Genomic DNA, 17,930 nt, shown 5'->3' on the forward strand with positions numbered 1-17,930 from the left:
TTTACAATTTTGAGTTATTAGATATTAATTTGTTTTATTATTTAACCCCAGTTCGTTATGCTTCGTTAGCCTCAATAAATAATTCTTAAAAAAAACACGTCATAATCTGGCAATCAAATATTGGGGGATATTTGAGCAAATTTTGAGATGCGTCAACACAACACTACTGCAGTTTTGGTTACACATTGCAGTGAATTTGACTGATACGCTGTATTTTCAGACTCTACACTATTTAAAACCAATAGTTAAAGTTTAACTGTACATGAAAAATCTGGAACAAGACTAGATTGACAAGGTTAATAAAACAGCCACGGGAATACACTACAGAAGTAACAGTAACGAGATAGAAAATTCATTGTCCGACCAATTCAATTAAAAAAAAGACTAGCCATGTAACATGGCTTTTGAAACAGTTTAGCTTATATTAATTGGAATTCTTGAATTCAAGATTCCAGAGAAAAATGGAGCAAAACTTTGGTGTATAAAACGGAAAAGTAACAACTCAAAATCCAGTAAAGCTAGAAACTGACGTTCCATCTAAGCTCAAAGGGCTGCACAAACTTGAATTCAACGCTAATTCATTAATTCACTTTCCTATTCGTCATTGTCATCAGCCTCAACTTCTACCAATATTTTCTTGCATGCTTCATAGCACATGAAAGAAATCCCAGCAGCAGGTATTAGCTTCACGCAGCTGGGACCGAGTCCTTTATACAAACCCTGAACTCCTTCACGTTCAAGAATACTAGCAAGAGCATGCAAAACATTCTTATAAACTTGTCTTCCACTTACCGCCCCAACTTGCATGTGTTTTCTTGCTACCTCTAGAGGAAATGTAGCAGTGCTTGATATAGCACCAGCCGCTGATCCTATGAAAAGGGTTTCTATGTTGCCAATCTTCTCCTTCTTGAAAATTTTCCGGTAAGCTTTCCTCAAGGAGTCATAAGCAAAGTAATTGGTAGCAGCATATGGGATAACTCCGATAAGACTTGGGGTAAGACCGCGGTAAAGCTCTGCAGGTCCCCCTTCTTGCATTATTTTTATAAATGCATCAAATAAACCATCATAGACATCCCTCTGCAAATCCGCCAGCAACATACTACAATCACATTTCTAGAGATTCTCGACATAATTTTTAAAGTATATCTTTGAGTTCCCTCAAACATACCTGAATGGTTAATCGGGTCTTGACTAATTCCAGTGGATATGTGACTAAGGTGGAGCTAACTCCAGCACAGGCTCCTGCTACCAGCGATGCTGGAATAGGGATCTTCGGCTGTTCCCCAGGGTTGTGAGATAGGCTCTTGTTGACCGTGTCAAAAGCAAATAGCTGCACAATCAATAATATATATTAAAAACACTAACAAATAGATGATCAGCAATAAGAATCAATTAGTTATGAATAAAGAAAAAGAATATGAAGTTCAAAGCTTAACAGGATCAATTAACTATTAACATATGTAGAAAAAAGAGGAAATGCATAATACACCAATGATGTATAAAATATCGGAAAAAAAAGAGCATTTATATTGTCTTGAAGCAATGTACAAGTTTTTCTCAGATAGGCAGAGATCAATATGTTTACAGTGAAGATGTATGTATGGAAAAAGAAAATATAAACCAGGTATAATGTAACTAACAGGATAAGAGGAGATCCTTTGCCTTTGAACCTTTTCTCCCTAGTCCCTTCTAGAAGTCTTCTCCAAGAAGACCCTCCCTACATTTTAAAAATCTGCACGGAGGAGTTTTTAAATCTCATTAAGAGGTCCAAAGCTACCGGAAGAGTGGGAGGATGTAGGAGCGGAAAGTTCGAGATTGCACGTAACATATGCTTTTCGCTGATAAGAGTTACCGTTATTGTAAAGCAACTAACCAGGAAGTCTCAGTTCACAGATTCCTCGTTTAATATCCTTGAGATTTTCTTAGGACAGATGCAAGGTTAGCGATTGTTGTGGAACGAGCAGTCAGGTAATGGACGTCTGGAGTTCCGTCATTTTCTTAGCTTTGAAGGACACTTGCGATTGTGGTCAAACAAGCAGTCACTAAAAGGTATTTATAAAGCTCGGCAATATCCAAAGGGTTCTGTTTTGACATTAAGCTTAGGTTACAGCCCAAGTTTTGTTTGGGGATGTATGTGCGAGGCCAACTATGTTTGCGGAAGCAACTGTGACAACTTAAAATACCTCCAAAGGTCTGTAACTTAATTTATTGGGCTCTGTGTACTTGCCTGCCTAGCTACTATGGAAATTGCAGCGGTCACTAGTCACTGTCCAGTGTGTCAATTAGAAGATGAAACAAAAAGACATGCATTTGTGTATTGTTTTTGTGATGGATTGTTGGAAGTGTCTTAATTTAAGTCTCTATCTAACTAGTGTGGAAGATATAAGTTTAACTGATTGGTCTGTGAATACCCTGTGATCCAGCCGAATAAATTTGGTTCGCTGAAAACCCCACTATTAGTAGGAGCCTTACTAGTTACTGCACCTAGCGAGCTGCAAAGAGACACCAAATAAGGGTAATGCAGTCACTTCTGTGAATGTAGACCATCAAAGCATCTTCTTGCGAGGTGGACTTACAAATACTGTGAAGATTAATCTGGATTCTGCTCTTGTTGTAAAAGTGGGCAGGTACACATGTGCTTTGGTGAGAGATCATGATGGCAAACTAATAGAGGCGAGGCACCTTAGTAAGATGGGATAGGGTGGAACCAAAGCTCGCAGAAGAGCTGGGAATTAAGGAACCACTTAACTGGCCCGGACAAAGTGAATTAGTTGGGCCAAAAAAGTACATAAGAGAAAGTGGAGATTGAAACTGACTGTTTGGTTAATGCTCAAGAAACAAGGGTCGACAGAAGTCAATGGGATTCAATGAATCTAAAAAAGGTTGATAAATAGAAATTAACGGGTGTCTAGGCAGCCTTTCAGCGTTCAGGCCTATTAAAGGAGTAAAATGTAATGACATTTCAAATTAGAGCACTGTAAGCACCATTGAAAAATATTGTTAGCAGTGACAGTTTGGGTAGTCATTGTAACAACTAACCAGATTGTGCACTGACATGTTTGTATTATAAAAGACGCCAAACCTAATTTGTATAGGGAGAACTAGTTAGTATATACACTTCACATTTTGAATTTTAGACTTTCAGACCAAGATTGTAAGGAATCCTTTTAGATATACATGCATTTGCGGAGACTAGTACCATTGGATAATTATAAACTTTCTGTGAGATTGAATAACAAAGATATCATAAAAAAAAAAAATTGAAGGTACAGCTATTGGGTAAAACAGTCCAAAATATGTCTAAGAAATCCTAACCCTGAGCAGATTTGCAGAAAGGAAAAAGCATCGAGGGCAGGGAGCAAATTTTCGACATTCATTCTTAAACATGGTGTATTGACATAATTTAATTTGTTGCCAAATATTTAACTGGAGTTCAACGAAATCCACCACGAGATCAATGAGAATCACAAGGATACAAAACAAAGATGAAATCTATAACGAGATCAATCGAAATTAAAAGGATACAAATTAATCCTGTTAAAGGAAAAATTGAAGACAAGGATAAATTACATACAAGGGTGACACTGTCATGTAGGCACATGCAAAAATGTCATCAATTATTGTTCTAGTAAAGAAACATTCAATCTAATCTCAAACAGATGTGGGAAATATGCATGGTGTAAAATTGTAGAAAGTTGTAGTCTTTAATATAAACTGTTGTAAAAATAATGAACTGTATGTACCCTCACAACTCACAAGCATTTCCCTGATAAAGATACTAGTGAACAATGAATCCTAGTCAAACTAGTAGATTTGTAGTCGATCAGGAAATCATGACAACGCAAAGGGTTATCTCATGGTATAGATTTGTAGTCGATAAGGAAATCATGACAACGCAAAGGGTTATCTCATGGTATATTATTGTAATATAATAAACTCGAAGTCTTGAATACACAATAGCGCACAAGTACATGATAGAGTAAAAACATATACTGTATGAATAAAATATCAACCTTGAAAGTGAATGTTTAAGATATCCTCATACACTATGACACCAATATTTGAGGAGAAATCATGCATGAAGACAAAAAATACAAATAACATATGGCAGTCCCTATGAAATATGAGAACTGAAAAATATGAACAAAACAATAATCCTACAAGTACAAAACAAAACCAGCAAAATAAACACTTGAATTGAGAATTTCCGAACAGCCATGAATACAAACATCAGAATTCATAGACCAATAGTTTCATACCCAAAATAATCAAACCAATTTGATGTCCATCCTTAGCAAATTAAATTAGTGATCATTAAATAAAAAACAAATTATATCTTACACATCACAAGAACAACAATCAGTAAAAATCACATTGATTACCATCTCTAACAGGCATAAAAAGATCATCCTCTACAACAAAGATATAAATACATATACAAGTCTTTTACCTCTATAGCTTTGCTAGGAGCCACTCGAATAACATTAACAAGATTGCCTCTAAACAGCCCTTTCCAGCCATCAGTTTGCATAATATTATTGAACACTTCAGTACTAGAATGCCCACTACTACCAACCATCAAATGAGTTCTAATTGTCTCTAAAGGAGCCACTGCTGTCCTCGAAATTGCTCCGGCAATTGCACCACTAACCAACCTCCTTAAAGAAGTATTAGCAATTTTCACCTTGAACTTAAGCCCACCCTTTTTCTTATTATTCATCACAATCCCATCTTCTTCATTTACATACTTGACATACAAATCATTTTCACCTGAATTAGGTGAAATGGCAGCAAATCCCAAACCATTTGACTGACCAATACTAGCAAATAAACCACCAGGATGAAAACTAGTACAATCTTGAGGACTCAATTGAAACCCCAAATTAGAAAAACTAAAGAACAACCCATCTTCATTACCCTTTGAAACTTGCATATCTTTTTTACCCATGAATCAAGATTCCCTGCAATTGGGTTTTGTAAAGATTGGATTTTGATTAAATGGGTGTCAAAAAAATCAAATTTTGACAAATGGGTAGGTGTTGTTTAAGAGAATTGATGAAAAAGATTGGTCGAAAGTAGAGAAATTGAGAGTTTTATAAATATAAGAAAAAAGGGGGGGTTTGGTGAGGCAAAGAAAACAAGGAAAATGTGCCGCCCCCACTGGTTTCGGCAGAGCGGCAATAGGAGTGGTGTAGCCGTGTAGGTGTGAATTTAGTGTAAAATATATGCATACATACTATACTACTTTGTATGCATAGTGCACCACCAGTCCACCACAGTGGGCTTTTGTTTGCTGAGGGGAGAGGAATAAAAAAATAGTGGTTCTCTTTAAAAAAAACATTGTTATATTATTATTTTTTTTGTAAATTTATGATTTCCTTTTTATATTTAAAATCAAATTAGGTTTTTCTTTTTTTTTTTAATTTTAGAAATATGTTTCTATATGAAAGTTTATAAACTTAAGTGCCTAGAGAAGAAGGGCGCCCAACATATTACAATAGTAGAAAATGATCTCGAACATCATTTTAAAACATGAGTTAAAGTCATGTTTTGCAAAATTGCATTTTGGTCTTACTTTGAAAATGTCAGACAAACTCCCGTTTTAGAGTAAAATTAGGGGTCATATTTTCTTAAAGTAACATTTGGGGCTAATACATATAATTTAAGTTGTTTAAATAATTATACGTTTAGTTATAACCAACCGGCATAAAAGTTAAATTTTCTTCATGTTCTCCATTATGTAAATCACAAAATTTAACCTCCAAATAGTTGAAAAAATATGTTGTAATCAGTTTCGCGAATCTTCTGAATCATATATTTTTTGCGGAATTTTTTTAATTGGTGAAAGATTCAATTCTTTTTATTTAAGTTACAAAATAATTTACAAACCTTGAACTGTTATCCTAATGTAATTTTGTAATTTTACAAGTGAGGTCACATTGTTACGTTGTATTATCTTTAGTTGTTTAGTTATAAATGAGGTTGTTAAAAATACATTACATTGAATTTTTTTGTTATCGCAATCTTGAATTCTTTTGATATGTTCTTTTTAATATTTTTGCAACTGAGTCTGGGATCATCTCATAATATTGTATTATTTTTAAGTAATTTTAGTTACAAATAAGATGGTTAATGATAAATTCCATATCGCACGAGTTAGAATCCACTCGTAGTGCAATATAATATAATATATATTATACTTCCTAAGAGAATATTTGCATGTGTAAAGGGCTCGGATGTTAATAGAACAACCAACTTCAAGTATGCCTTTCAAAAAAAAATTTCTCTCTATTTATATGCCTTTTCAAAGAAATTTTTCTCTCTATTTATATGCCTTCTTAGCATCATCTCCACCCTATTGATCTGTAACGACCCCATGATCCTTATTTAACCAATAAAAATATGTAACTCCCATGTAATTTGTATAATATTAAAAAAAATTGTAACTCCCAAATTTGTAACTCCGTATTTGTAACTCAAAGTTATTTATACCATAAATAATTTCTAATTTCATGCAATCAATTCTTTTTATTTTAATTTCAATCTATGAAATTAAATCAATATTACAACATCTCCCCCTTGACTAATTTCATAAATCTCTATTTAACTCCGACTTTTCTCACATATTAAAGTGTGCATTGAATTCAGTCTTCTCATATCAACACATTACTAGTACTAACACATGTCATTTTTATCTTACCGCAATACATTAAATTTATGGGTATATAAATTCACAATACCATTATCGTTTTTTCCAAGATCAATGAGATCGACACCGGACTACAATTTTATATCCCAAACGATTAAAAACTTTACAAAAAATAGATATTTTAAAGTCTCAAAAATGTCTTTCTTGCCTATTAATCATTTGAACTTCTTGGTTGCACCTTAATTTTAAAAACCAACCTCGATAACAAAATACCCTTATTCTTATATGTAAAATAATCCAAAATAGTTAATCAAAAATATTTTATTAATCAATTTCAATATAATTTTAAGAATCTCATGGGCTTATATTTCCCATTATTGACATACTTAAATTACAGCTTAAAATTCAAACCTAACTCATAATTAGGCTAATAATTTCCCATTATTGATTGACTTAAATCATAGCTCAAAATAAATCAAAATATAAACAACTCATGATCGGGTTCATACTTTCCTATATCATACACCTTCTTATCATTTCCAATCGAAACTCGATTATTATTAAAATGCACTTCCAATCCATTTTTAAGCAATGCAGGAACGGAAACAAAGTTGTGCCTCTTTCCAAGAGCAAACATCATATTTTTAAGGGCCATCATACTTTCTCCAAGATCTAGTTGGTAAGAACCAATTTCCGCCATATCCAAGTAGGTGTTATTTCCTAAGAAAACTCTCTGCTCTCCCTTCTTTGGTTCTTTAAACTAGTTCAAACCTTCCTTTGTTTTTGCAATATGACGAGTTGCACCAGAGTCAATCCACCATCCATTAATGTATATGGCGACATGACCAGCATTGCACTTAATAACTCCCACAAACTCACGTTTATTTTGTCATTTTTGTTCTTGGACCTTGCCTTTTCCATCATCCCCTTCTTGATTCTCGAGGATATTCATTCTTGAAATGTCCATATTTTCCACATGCATAACAACTTCCAACGGAAAACTTCTTCTTTTATTAAGTTGGCTTAAAAAAATTTCCTTTCGAATGACCTAGTCTTCCTTGCCCCTTCTTTTGATGGCTTGATCGAAATTTAGCTTGAGCAAAGTTAAGCTCTTCTTCTTCAGTCAAGTTCATCTTTAACCGCTTGCGGCTATTCACCAAATCATACTATATAGCCGAATCTGCCGAAAGTTGATGTTAGGTCACACACACTATAGAAGGAGGTTGAATACAGTGTCTAGCACAATCAAATCGAATTAAGAACACAAGTATGAAACACATAATAATCTTATTAATAAAACAGTATTACAATGGAACCGTCCTCTCTCAGTAATGAACAAATATCACGAGAGCTGCTAGGGTTACAATGAATAATATTCTCGAATAAGATAACACATATAGTGTAGACCCTATGTTGTATTTATATAGACACACAGTTACAAGATAATCTTCTAATTGATATCGAATATGATTCTGCATCCTAAAATATATCAACTAGTTATCTTTTCTTCCAAGTATTCTATTGTTCATAGAATTCTTCTTCATGTATATTTCTTCTTGTTTAAGTATCGATCTTTTTCCCTTCAATCAGCCGCCTTCCTTATCTGAAAGTCTCCTTAAGTCCTGATATTATCTCCTGATAAATATCTTCTGATAACTTAAGTTCTGACTTCAGTATAAGTACTGATTTCCAGTTAAGTCTTGATTTGTCCTGTTAGTTAAGATCTGAAAACTAAACATAAATCATCATTAGACATGACATTACATATATATCTAACAATCTCCCCCAACTTGTAAATTAGCATAATATACACGTTCAACAGATATTTGATGATGTCAAAAATATTAAGTACAAATGCATGAGAATTTGACTAGATAACTATAACTTACAGTCCTTACAGCTTTTACCATCCTTAAAGTCTGATATCGGCTTCAGTCTGTATATCCTTCAGAATTTAAGCAGTTGTAGATCTTTGACTTGGCTTCAGTTTCTGATCTCTTTGATGTCAGGAGTTGTTCTGAGATAGTTCTTCAAAAGTGTTCTCTCAGCATATTCAAGTTCATTGACCATCCTCCTTTTAGCATTTTTCAGTTCAACTATATCTTCACCAGTTTGAAAGATAGCAGCCCTGAGATCATTTATTTTTGCTTTCCTTATATCTTGATCTAATCTGATGATATAGGCTTTATCAGACTCTAGATTGAATTCAAGTCCCTTAATACTAGAAAATGTAGTGATGATTTTAGCAGTATTAGGCTTCATTTCAACAATATCACCATTATGAGATATGTACTTAGGACAGTATGAGCTGTCAGACTTTACAGAGTAAAGCCTCTTCTGTCTTTGAATATTTGATTTTAAATAACCTGTAGCACCATCTGTTGATCTGTTTTCACTTGAAGTAGAAATAGAACATGTTCCAGTTCTTCAAAATACTTCAATAGAATAACATTCTTCCTAATCTGGAATACCCTCCCATCTGTCATAAAGTATAACATGACATCTTCTTTCAACACAGAATGGTAAACCATTTGTACAGATTCAAGTTGATTCAATCTCTCAGGAGTTGTTCCTACTCCTGGGAAGTTGGATCATTGGTAGTATTGTTTACTCTCTTCTCTTTAGAACTACCCAATCCTGATTTGTCTCTAGCTTCCTTTCCTCTAATAACTCTTGCATCAAAACCACTTGATGTAGTCTTCAAAAGTTGAGTAGATTGTTGAGCTTTGGTAAAACCAGGTAGTAACATCCTTGAAGGTTTAACATGAGCAATGTCAGAGGTTTCCTTTTCTTTATCTTCTGATATCAAGCCAACTTGAGCTATGTCAGAGGTTGCTTGCTTCACTGTAATATCAGATTTTACTAAGTCCTGATCTTGAACAACATGAGCTCTGTCAGAGGTTGTTTGAATATCCTTTTTCTTCAAAATCAGACTAGTATCTTCATCATTAATTATTTCTTCATCCATGATTGGCATGTATACCTTTACAGGTTCATCAATTTTTTCTTTACCCTTGGATCTTGGATCTACCTCCACTTGTGATTTGGCTTTGGTTGCCTCAGAATTTGTCTTCTCCTTAATCACAATACCATTAGGCTTTGGAAGTTTCTTTTCAATAATAGAAGCTTTAGACTTGGATTTGACATTTTCTGCTTTAAGTCAGGCTTCTTCTTCCTTTAGACTTTTAAAGTCCATTCCTGGATTTTCTTTAAGATATAATCTCTTTGAAATTTCTTCATCCAGCTTCTGTAACTTAGGGTCTTGATAGTAAACTGTTGTTTCCTTCCCCTTAAGCTTCAATGTCTGCATAAACTTCTGTGATTCTAGACTTTCACCCTGTATAGGAACATCAGGCTTTGTCAGAACTTGTTTATCAGAACTTATTCTTCTATCAGCATCAGAGTCTGATCTCTGTATAGAAGTTTCAGCTGTCCTTGATGAAGAACCTTGACCTTGACCATGACCTCTACCCTTTTCAGAGTTTCCAGAGTCATCATTTCCATCATCCTTACCCTTCAGTGGTTGAATGGATTTACATTTGGACTTAATCACTTTCTCCCCCTTTTTGGCATCATCAGGTAGAAGAAGAGAGACAAGCAATTCCACTGAGGATTGGATCTCATTGAGTTGAGTTTGCTGAGAAGCTTGATTCTTCAGAATTTCAGAAATCTGATCTTGTTGCTTCTCCTGAGTCTTTTCAATATACCCAATTCGGTCAAAGGCTGGCTTAAAAAATCTGTTCTTTTCTAATTTTATATTCATATCATGCTGGATCAGTGATTCTTGAATTTTGTTCACCGTGTCATGAGTTATTGAGTGTTGACCTTGAAGGTGCGTGGTACTCAATGCAGTAACTCTTAGCTGTGCCTTGACATCATCATTTATCAGCATTTCATCAGCTTTGGCCAGGTGCTCAGCAAGTATGTTCTGAGTTGGAACAAAATCAACTGTGTTCCACTCCTTAGTCCACTCCTTTCCTCTAGGAGTTTCACTCCAAGGTACTGGTACATCCTCTCTAACAAACTTCTTGATTAGATCAGCTTTGGATAGAGCTTGTTGAGGTGCATATCCAAATGGACCAGCTGCATCAGCATCTACATTTGTAGCAGCTTCACCAGTAATTTCAGCATTGTCAGCATCAGAACTTATAGAGCCTGCAGTATCAGCATCCTCTGATAGAATAACAGTATGTGAGGCTATAGAGGTTTCAACATCATCCTCTAAATTCTGATCTGCAACTAACATCTGATCAACATCCAAATTTTGATGCCCACCTACAATCTGATCTTCATCATCGAGATTCAGAACTGGTGTTGTTGGAATATCTGCATTGAAATCAGCATCTAGAAGTGGTATTATTGGTGGAGTAACTTGAGTGGGTGGATCTTCCAAGTACAGAATATCAGGTACAACCAAGTAGTGAATATCTATTTCATCACTTGTACCTGGATCTTCAGCATGTACTGGATCATTAATAGGAGACACGGGAGGTGTAGGCACTTTCTCTGGAATATCCTCTTGTATAGGAGACTTGTGAGCTGATTCAGCAGTGGGAAGTAATTCAATTACAATAGGTTCTGTTGGGATCAGAGATTCATGACCCCCTTCCTTAGATGCTTCCAGGATTTCTTCAGAGTGTGATGATTCACTTACAGCCCTCCTGGCTCTTTACTTTTTAAGTCTCTTTGCTGAAGTAGAGACTTTGGGAGCTTCATCATCAGAATTTAGCTTTCTAAGCCTTTTAAGGGGCCTAGAACTCCCAGTTTCAGTATCTTTCTGAGAAGAGATCTTCTGAGCTTCTACAACAACAGGTTCTGATATTGGAACCTGTTCATCAGTATCTGACTCATCTCTCAGAATAATTCTCCTTCTCTTCTGCTGAGACTGAGGCACAGACTGTGTCCTCTTGGGTTTTGAAGATGAAGGCTTCACTAGATGTGCTGAAGGTTGTGGTTATGTTTGAGGTTGGTGAGAGATGGTATGTTCTGATGGCTGTTGTGTTGGTTGTGATGAGTTGGTGGGTTGAACATCAGGATAGACAGATGTATAAGTTTGTGGATCAGCATTTACCAAGATTTGTTTTACTGACTGAGGAATCTGTAAGGGTCTCAGCACTTGTTTTTTATTGTCAGCATTTAAAAAAATCATTAAAGGCCCTTTTTGCAAGCTTAAAGGGTGAAATTAAATCACTGGCTGGTTGGGGTTCATCAGCACAACAATAAGTATATATAAGCTGATAGAATCTAGCAAAGTCTACTACATTCCTATCCTCTGTCATCCTATCCCCTATAAAACCTAGCACAACACTTGCAAAATCAAAATGAGTTTGATTGATAAGGGCATACCCGATTTGCTGAGTCATGATGGGAATAGCATCAAAGTTGGAGCATTTATTGGCGAATACCTTGGTGATACAATCAAAGAAAAAGCTCCATTCCTTTCTGATATTTGATCTTTTCAGTTGACCCAGCTTTCCCAAACTTTTCTCATAGCGCAGACTGGCCAGAAGCTGCTGTAAAACATGATCCTCCACTGTTAAGAATGTACAACCTTCAGGTAAGTGGAGAGCTTTACGAACTGCTCCTGGAGTAACCACATGCTCGACATCATCTGATGTGAAAATTATGCTTGGTGAACCAGCAGCACCACCATTATCAAAAAGCTCAGTTCGCAAAATGTCAGCACTTGTTTGCTTGAAATAGATTGAGGTTGGGTCAAAGCGTACCCAATCTCACTATTAGCTAAGAAATCTTGCACAAAGTGCCGATCTGATGGAGCTTCAGCCTTATTCAAGATTGCAGCATAGTTATTTGGTACAAACTTGGCTCCATCTATAATTAAATCCTTGGGCGCCATCAGAAATAAGTGAGAAGTTAGAGTGCCTGAAAGGTGTTTGAGAAAATGTCTGTAAAGAAAACCGTCAGAAAATGTGAGAGAATAAGAAAAAGAGAGAGAATGAATAGAATAGAAATGTGAATAAAAGATTTGAAAATCTTTTATCTCTTTAACTTAGACAACCCACGTGACAACAGTTATTGAGAAGTGGAACAGACCTAACACCTCTCAGCCATGCAGCAGTTAAGACAAAAGTTAATGGGCACGGTAAATAAGTAATTATTACTTTGCACGTTCAGTTTTTCAAAAAGAAACTGTTCCCACTAAACAAATGATTATTACTGCTTTATCTCACGTAATCCAATATTCTGATAAAATATAACCGTTCAAGTATTGACTTAAAAGAAAACCAAGTGAATAAATACTACCATATCAGCATCAGAACTTGATTATTATCAGAATTTAAAAGTCATCAGAATATGGCTTCTTAACTCAAAAGGTGAATGTTTATTTCTGTAATTCTTCACACAAATACTGATATGATTACAACAGAACTTAATCATCAGAACTTCCATCAGAACTTGTCATCAGAATTTATGCAACTGACACTTAAACTGTTCATCTAAAACAACATTGATCACCATAGTAATTTTCATCATTCATATGGAGTGTAAGTGTGTGCATTAAGCTAAATATCAGACAAAGAGTAAAGTCTGATTCACTTCAGTACATCTTAGAAATAAGGCATAACTCAGAACTTTGCTCAAAATCTGTCATTAGTCTGAAGTCCACTACAGAATGAGTTCATGCATAAGTCCACCTCAACTATTTTGTGCTCATTTTATGCATATTTTGAAATTCCTTTTTACAGTGGCTTCTCAGTGTAAGTGAGTCACGACTGCTTATCGAAATTTATGCTATTATCAGAGTATTTCTCCAGTAATAAGAGAATGTGAAAAGTCACCAAGAAAATTTATTTTGCTTTTCTAATGCATATTACTTAATACCATCAATGCACTTGGGTCTTCCCTTCCGCATGTATTTTTCTCTAGATCTCAAAGTAGTACCTGATTTTTATTTATTTTCTTTTGATAAGTGAGGTTTATCAGCACTTAGTACATCCATAAGATTTACCAACATCAGAACTTAACAGATAAGAAGCATTATTCTAGTCTTTGACTTAGTAATAAGATACACAAAGTAAACCTAACCAAGCTCAATATCAGAATTTGCTTGTGTTAAAAATTTCCACATAAACAATTACTTCAAACATGGGATCTTTAGTATATTAAAGACTACTAGGTCAACATCTAGCACAGTTATCCTCATTGGATTGAATAGTCATAGAAACATTCAAATCACTATCAGAGTTTAGAAATTCAAGACAACAATCAGCACTTAGAAAATTTCAATTTAAGAACAGAATACACAAAGATAGTAATATCTGTATCAGAACATAAACTAAGAAGATTTAGAAAAAGAACCTGAAACCATTCCAAGTTCATTTACCAATCTTGTAAAAGTAGCTTCACACAGTGGTTTTGTGAAGATATCTGCTAGTTGTTGATCTGTTGGAACAAAGTACACTTCCACTGTACCCTCCATCACATGTTCCCTTATGAAGTGGTACCTAATGCTGATGTGCTTTGTCATTGAGTGTTGAACTGGATTACCTGTCATAGCAATAGCACTTTGATTATCACAGTAAATAGGGATTTTAGAATATATTAACCCATAATCCAGTAACTGATTCTTCATCCAAAGAATCTGTGCACAACAGCTTCCTGCAGCAATGTATTCTGCTTCTGCAATTGATGTGGAAATTGACTTTTGTTTCTTGCTAAACCAAGAAACCAATCTGCCTCCAAGAAATTGGCAGCTTCCACTTGTGCTTTTCCTGTCAATTTTGCATCCTACAAAATCTGCATCTGAGTAACCAACCTATTAGCTTAAAGTCTGATTCTCTAGGATACCACAATCACAGATCAGCTGTACCCTTAAGGTACTTGAAAAATCTTTTCACAGCTGTTAAGTGAGGTTCTCTTGGATCTGCTTGAAATCTTGCACAAAGACAGGTAGCATACATGATATCAGGTCTACTTGTAGTTAGATAGAGTAGTGAGTCAATCATACCTCTATAATCAGTAATATCTACTGATATACCAGTATCCTTATCTAATTTTATTGCAGTGGCCATAGGAGTGGATGCACTTGAACAGTCTTGCATTCCAAATTTCTTCAACAAATTTCTGGTGTACTTAGATTGACAAATAAAAGTTCCTTCTTCATTCTGCTTGACTTGAAGGCCCAGAAAATAGCTAAGTTCTCCCATCATACTCATTTGATATCTTGACAGCATTATCTTGGTAAACCTTTTACACAGTCTGTCATTTGTAGAACCAAAAATGATATCATCAACATATATCTGCACCAAAAGTAAGTCCTTTCCATGGTTGAGATAGAATAAAGTTTTGTCAATTATCCCTCTATTAAATCCATTTTCCAGAAGAAACTGAGATAATATCTCTTACCATGCTCTTGGAGCTTGCTTAAGGCCATAAAGTGCTTTATCAAGTCTGTAGACATGATGAGAAAATTTTGAATCTATAAAACCTGGAGGTTGTTCAACATATACTTCTTCTTCCAATTCTCCATTAAGAAAAGTACTTTTTACATCCATTTGAAAGACTTTAAACTTTTTGTGAGCAGCATAAGCCAAAAATATCCTTATGGCTTCCAATCTAGCAACTGGTGTGATATCCCGTAAATTTTTAGGATTTAATATTTTTAATATCTGGATTATTTTATATGATTGTTTCAATTGGGAAAGAATAAAATTATGGATATTTTATTCATCTTTGATGAATTCGTGTCTTTAAATGATTTATGTGTTAATTGATAATTGTGGTATCGATCTCTGTCATGTTGTGAGAGTATTTAATTACTTTTACTGTTTCCAAAAATATATTTAGTTTTATCTAGATTCTCCCTTGTAGCGGGTGAATTGTGAAAATATTAAGAAAAAAAAAAAATTGTACATAAATACTATTCTTTTATGTGTTAAGTGAATAATATTATATGAGTTATTTGAATTTTATGATATCTATATGAATTAGTGAGTAAATGCTTAAAAATAAATTATTCCAGTTTGACAAGTTAGTATAAGGTTTAAAGTGTAATCAGTGATTACACAAAAGGAATTATAAATAAAGGATTAAATAGGAAATTGGTAAGTATGAGATTTTATTAATTGGTAGATGTGATTATGTGTTATTTGTTTCATATGCGAGTGACATTGTGGTCAAAATATTTTATAAGATATTTTCATGATTTATTATGTGAAAAATGGGGTTTAGTGGATTTTTTAAATATTTTAAATAAATCATCGGTATATGATTGAATCATGAAACTTATTTTATTACCTCTAAAATACCCTAAGAGACATTTTAAAAATAAAAGTTGAATTTATATTAAGATTGGAGTATTTTAAAATAATTTAATAAGCTTTATTTCTAATTTTGAGCATTATTTTGTGAAATTCGTATAATATAAATCGTTTGCTCAAAAATTATTTTAAAACTATGGGGACGAAGCTAATTTTGTTCTCTACATTTTAAAAATAATTTTAGTATAATTATCACCCTTTACAATGCAGAGAAATAGTACTCAAATTCGTTTTTATGTATTTTTGTGTAGAGAAAATGGTAAGTAAAAAAAATCTTTAGCAAATTACAGAAAAAGCCCTGCCTCTTTTCTCTTAAAACCAGCAGGCCCAATTTCTTTTCTCCCCTTTCGATCTCTCTACTCTCCCTCGACCTCAATCTCCCTCTCTCCGTCTCCCTCTAGTTAATCTCGCTTCTAATCTCTCCCGCACTCTTCTCCTCTTTCCAAGCGTTACTCACATCTCCTTCTTCGATTCTGCCGCCTAACCACCATCCAACAGCCACCGTTGTCCACTTTTCCGGCAGCCCAGACCTTACCCATCGTTGTGTGTCTTAATCTCAGTCGGTATAATTCAATTCAAATCCTTATAAATCAGTTGGCTTAAAGATGTGTTGTGATTTTGATATGAGATGTTGTATATATATGTTATGTATGCATATATATGTTATGTAGTTAGTTGGTTAGTTTTAAACTCGTGATATTATCTGGGTGTTAAAGTTTTTGGTTTAAGAGTATGTGTTTATATGCTTGGAATGGTACTTTAAGAATTAACGGATTAAAGTTTTAAAATTATATGTAATTGAGTTGAATTTCTAGATTGTTGCGGGTCTGTTTTTGCAGTAGAATTATGGGCTCATAGAGTCGAGTTATATGCTTAATCTTTCTGTGATTATTTGCTCCGTGAACTCTAGTTTCTACTCGCGAAATAATTAGATTGATTTAATAAACGAGATAAAATATATGTATGTTTTAGTGCAAGGTGCGCAGAATTTCTGGACAGGATCTGGTGGCCTTGACGACTATGTTCAGGGGCTCTAAACACCTTACTTTCATCTGAAATTTTTATGGTAGTTAGATATGTGAGTCAGTTAAGTCTCCACCAAATTTCACTACAACAGACCTATTTATGAATTTATTAAAAATCCAGAAGTGAACTTAGTTTCTGTGAAATCGAGCAGCCAAGATACTTGTTATGTGTTTTTATATGTTTAATTGTTTACAAAGCTTTTGTTTGCACTTGATGTTAAATGAGAATATATAGCGATGTGTTTTATGGAAATACATGTTAGTATATGCCTATTTGAGATTGAGTTTCATTGCTAATTATTAGAGTGTGATTTGAATATGTGTATAGTTACTAGTCTATGTGATATATGTGCAAGGTGATTTATTTAAGTATTTACTCAAGTTGAATTGGTGATGCTAAATTATATAACTGTAAGTTCAAATATTATAAATTATTAAGTATACTTAATTGTTTAGGTGCTGCAAGTCCGGGCGGGTAATTTTCCTTAATTGTTTAGGTGCCGCAAGTCTGGGCGGGTACTTTTCTTACTTGTTTACTTTTATGTTGCTGCAAGTTGAGGCAGCTTTATTTTGTTTGGTTATAAGATTAAATTGTGGAATTGAAAAACAGGTGGATATTCCTAATTACGAATACTTCATGCCAAAATTTTCTAAAATTCCCCTGTATCTAAATCTATTTGACTTATTTGATTTCAATGATTTGAAAGCATGTTATGATTGTTAGTCGTAACACGTATATGATATGTCTGGGTAAGAACATTGAAATGACTTTTGGGTTGTATTTTTGGTGTGGTTATTCAGGGTATTGTCCATATTACGAATAGGTCATGCCGAATTTTCCGTAGAAATATTATCATAAGTTACGCGTTCTCGTGTTAAATAATATTCTGATTTGGTAGTAAGTTTTAAACTATAATGTGTGCTACTTGTTATATGCTATATAATATGCCATATGTATGTATGTATATATATATA

General features: G+C 34.2%; 1 protein-coding gene across 1 annotated transcript; it reads right to left on the reverse strand.

Annotated features, from left to right (window-relative positions):
* Positions 1–344: 344 nt before the first annotated feature.
* Positions 345–5,270, reverse strand: LOC141667687 (adenine nucleotide transporter BT1, chloroplastic/mitochondrial-like). Its single transcript, XM_074474276.1, has 3 exons — positions 4,451–5,270; positions 1,169–1,330; positions 345–1,077 (listed from the first exon to the last, which is right to left on the reverse strand). The coding sequence occupies exons 1-3, from the start codon at positions 4,946–4,948 to the stop codon at positions 595–597; spliced, it is 1,143 nt and encodes a 380-aa protein (XP_074330377.1). The 5' UTR covers positions 4,949–5,270; the 3' UTR covers positions 345–594.
* Between the last annotated feature and the right edge of the window lie 12,660 nt (positions 5,271–17,930).

The sequence above is a fragment of the Apium graveolens genome, chromosome 6 (assembly GCF_009905375.1).
Source record: "Apium graveolens cultivar Ventura chromosome 6, ASM990537v1, whole genome shotgun sequence".
NCBI classification, from domain to species: domain Eukaryota; kingdom Viridiplantae; phylum Streptophyta; class Magnoliopsida; order Apiales; family Apiaceae; genus Apium; species Apium graveolens.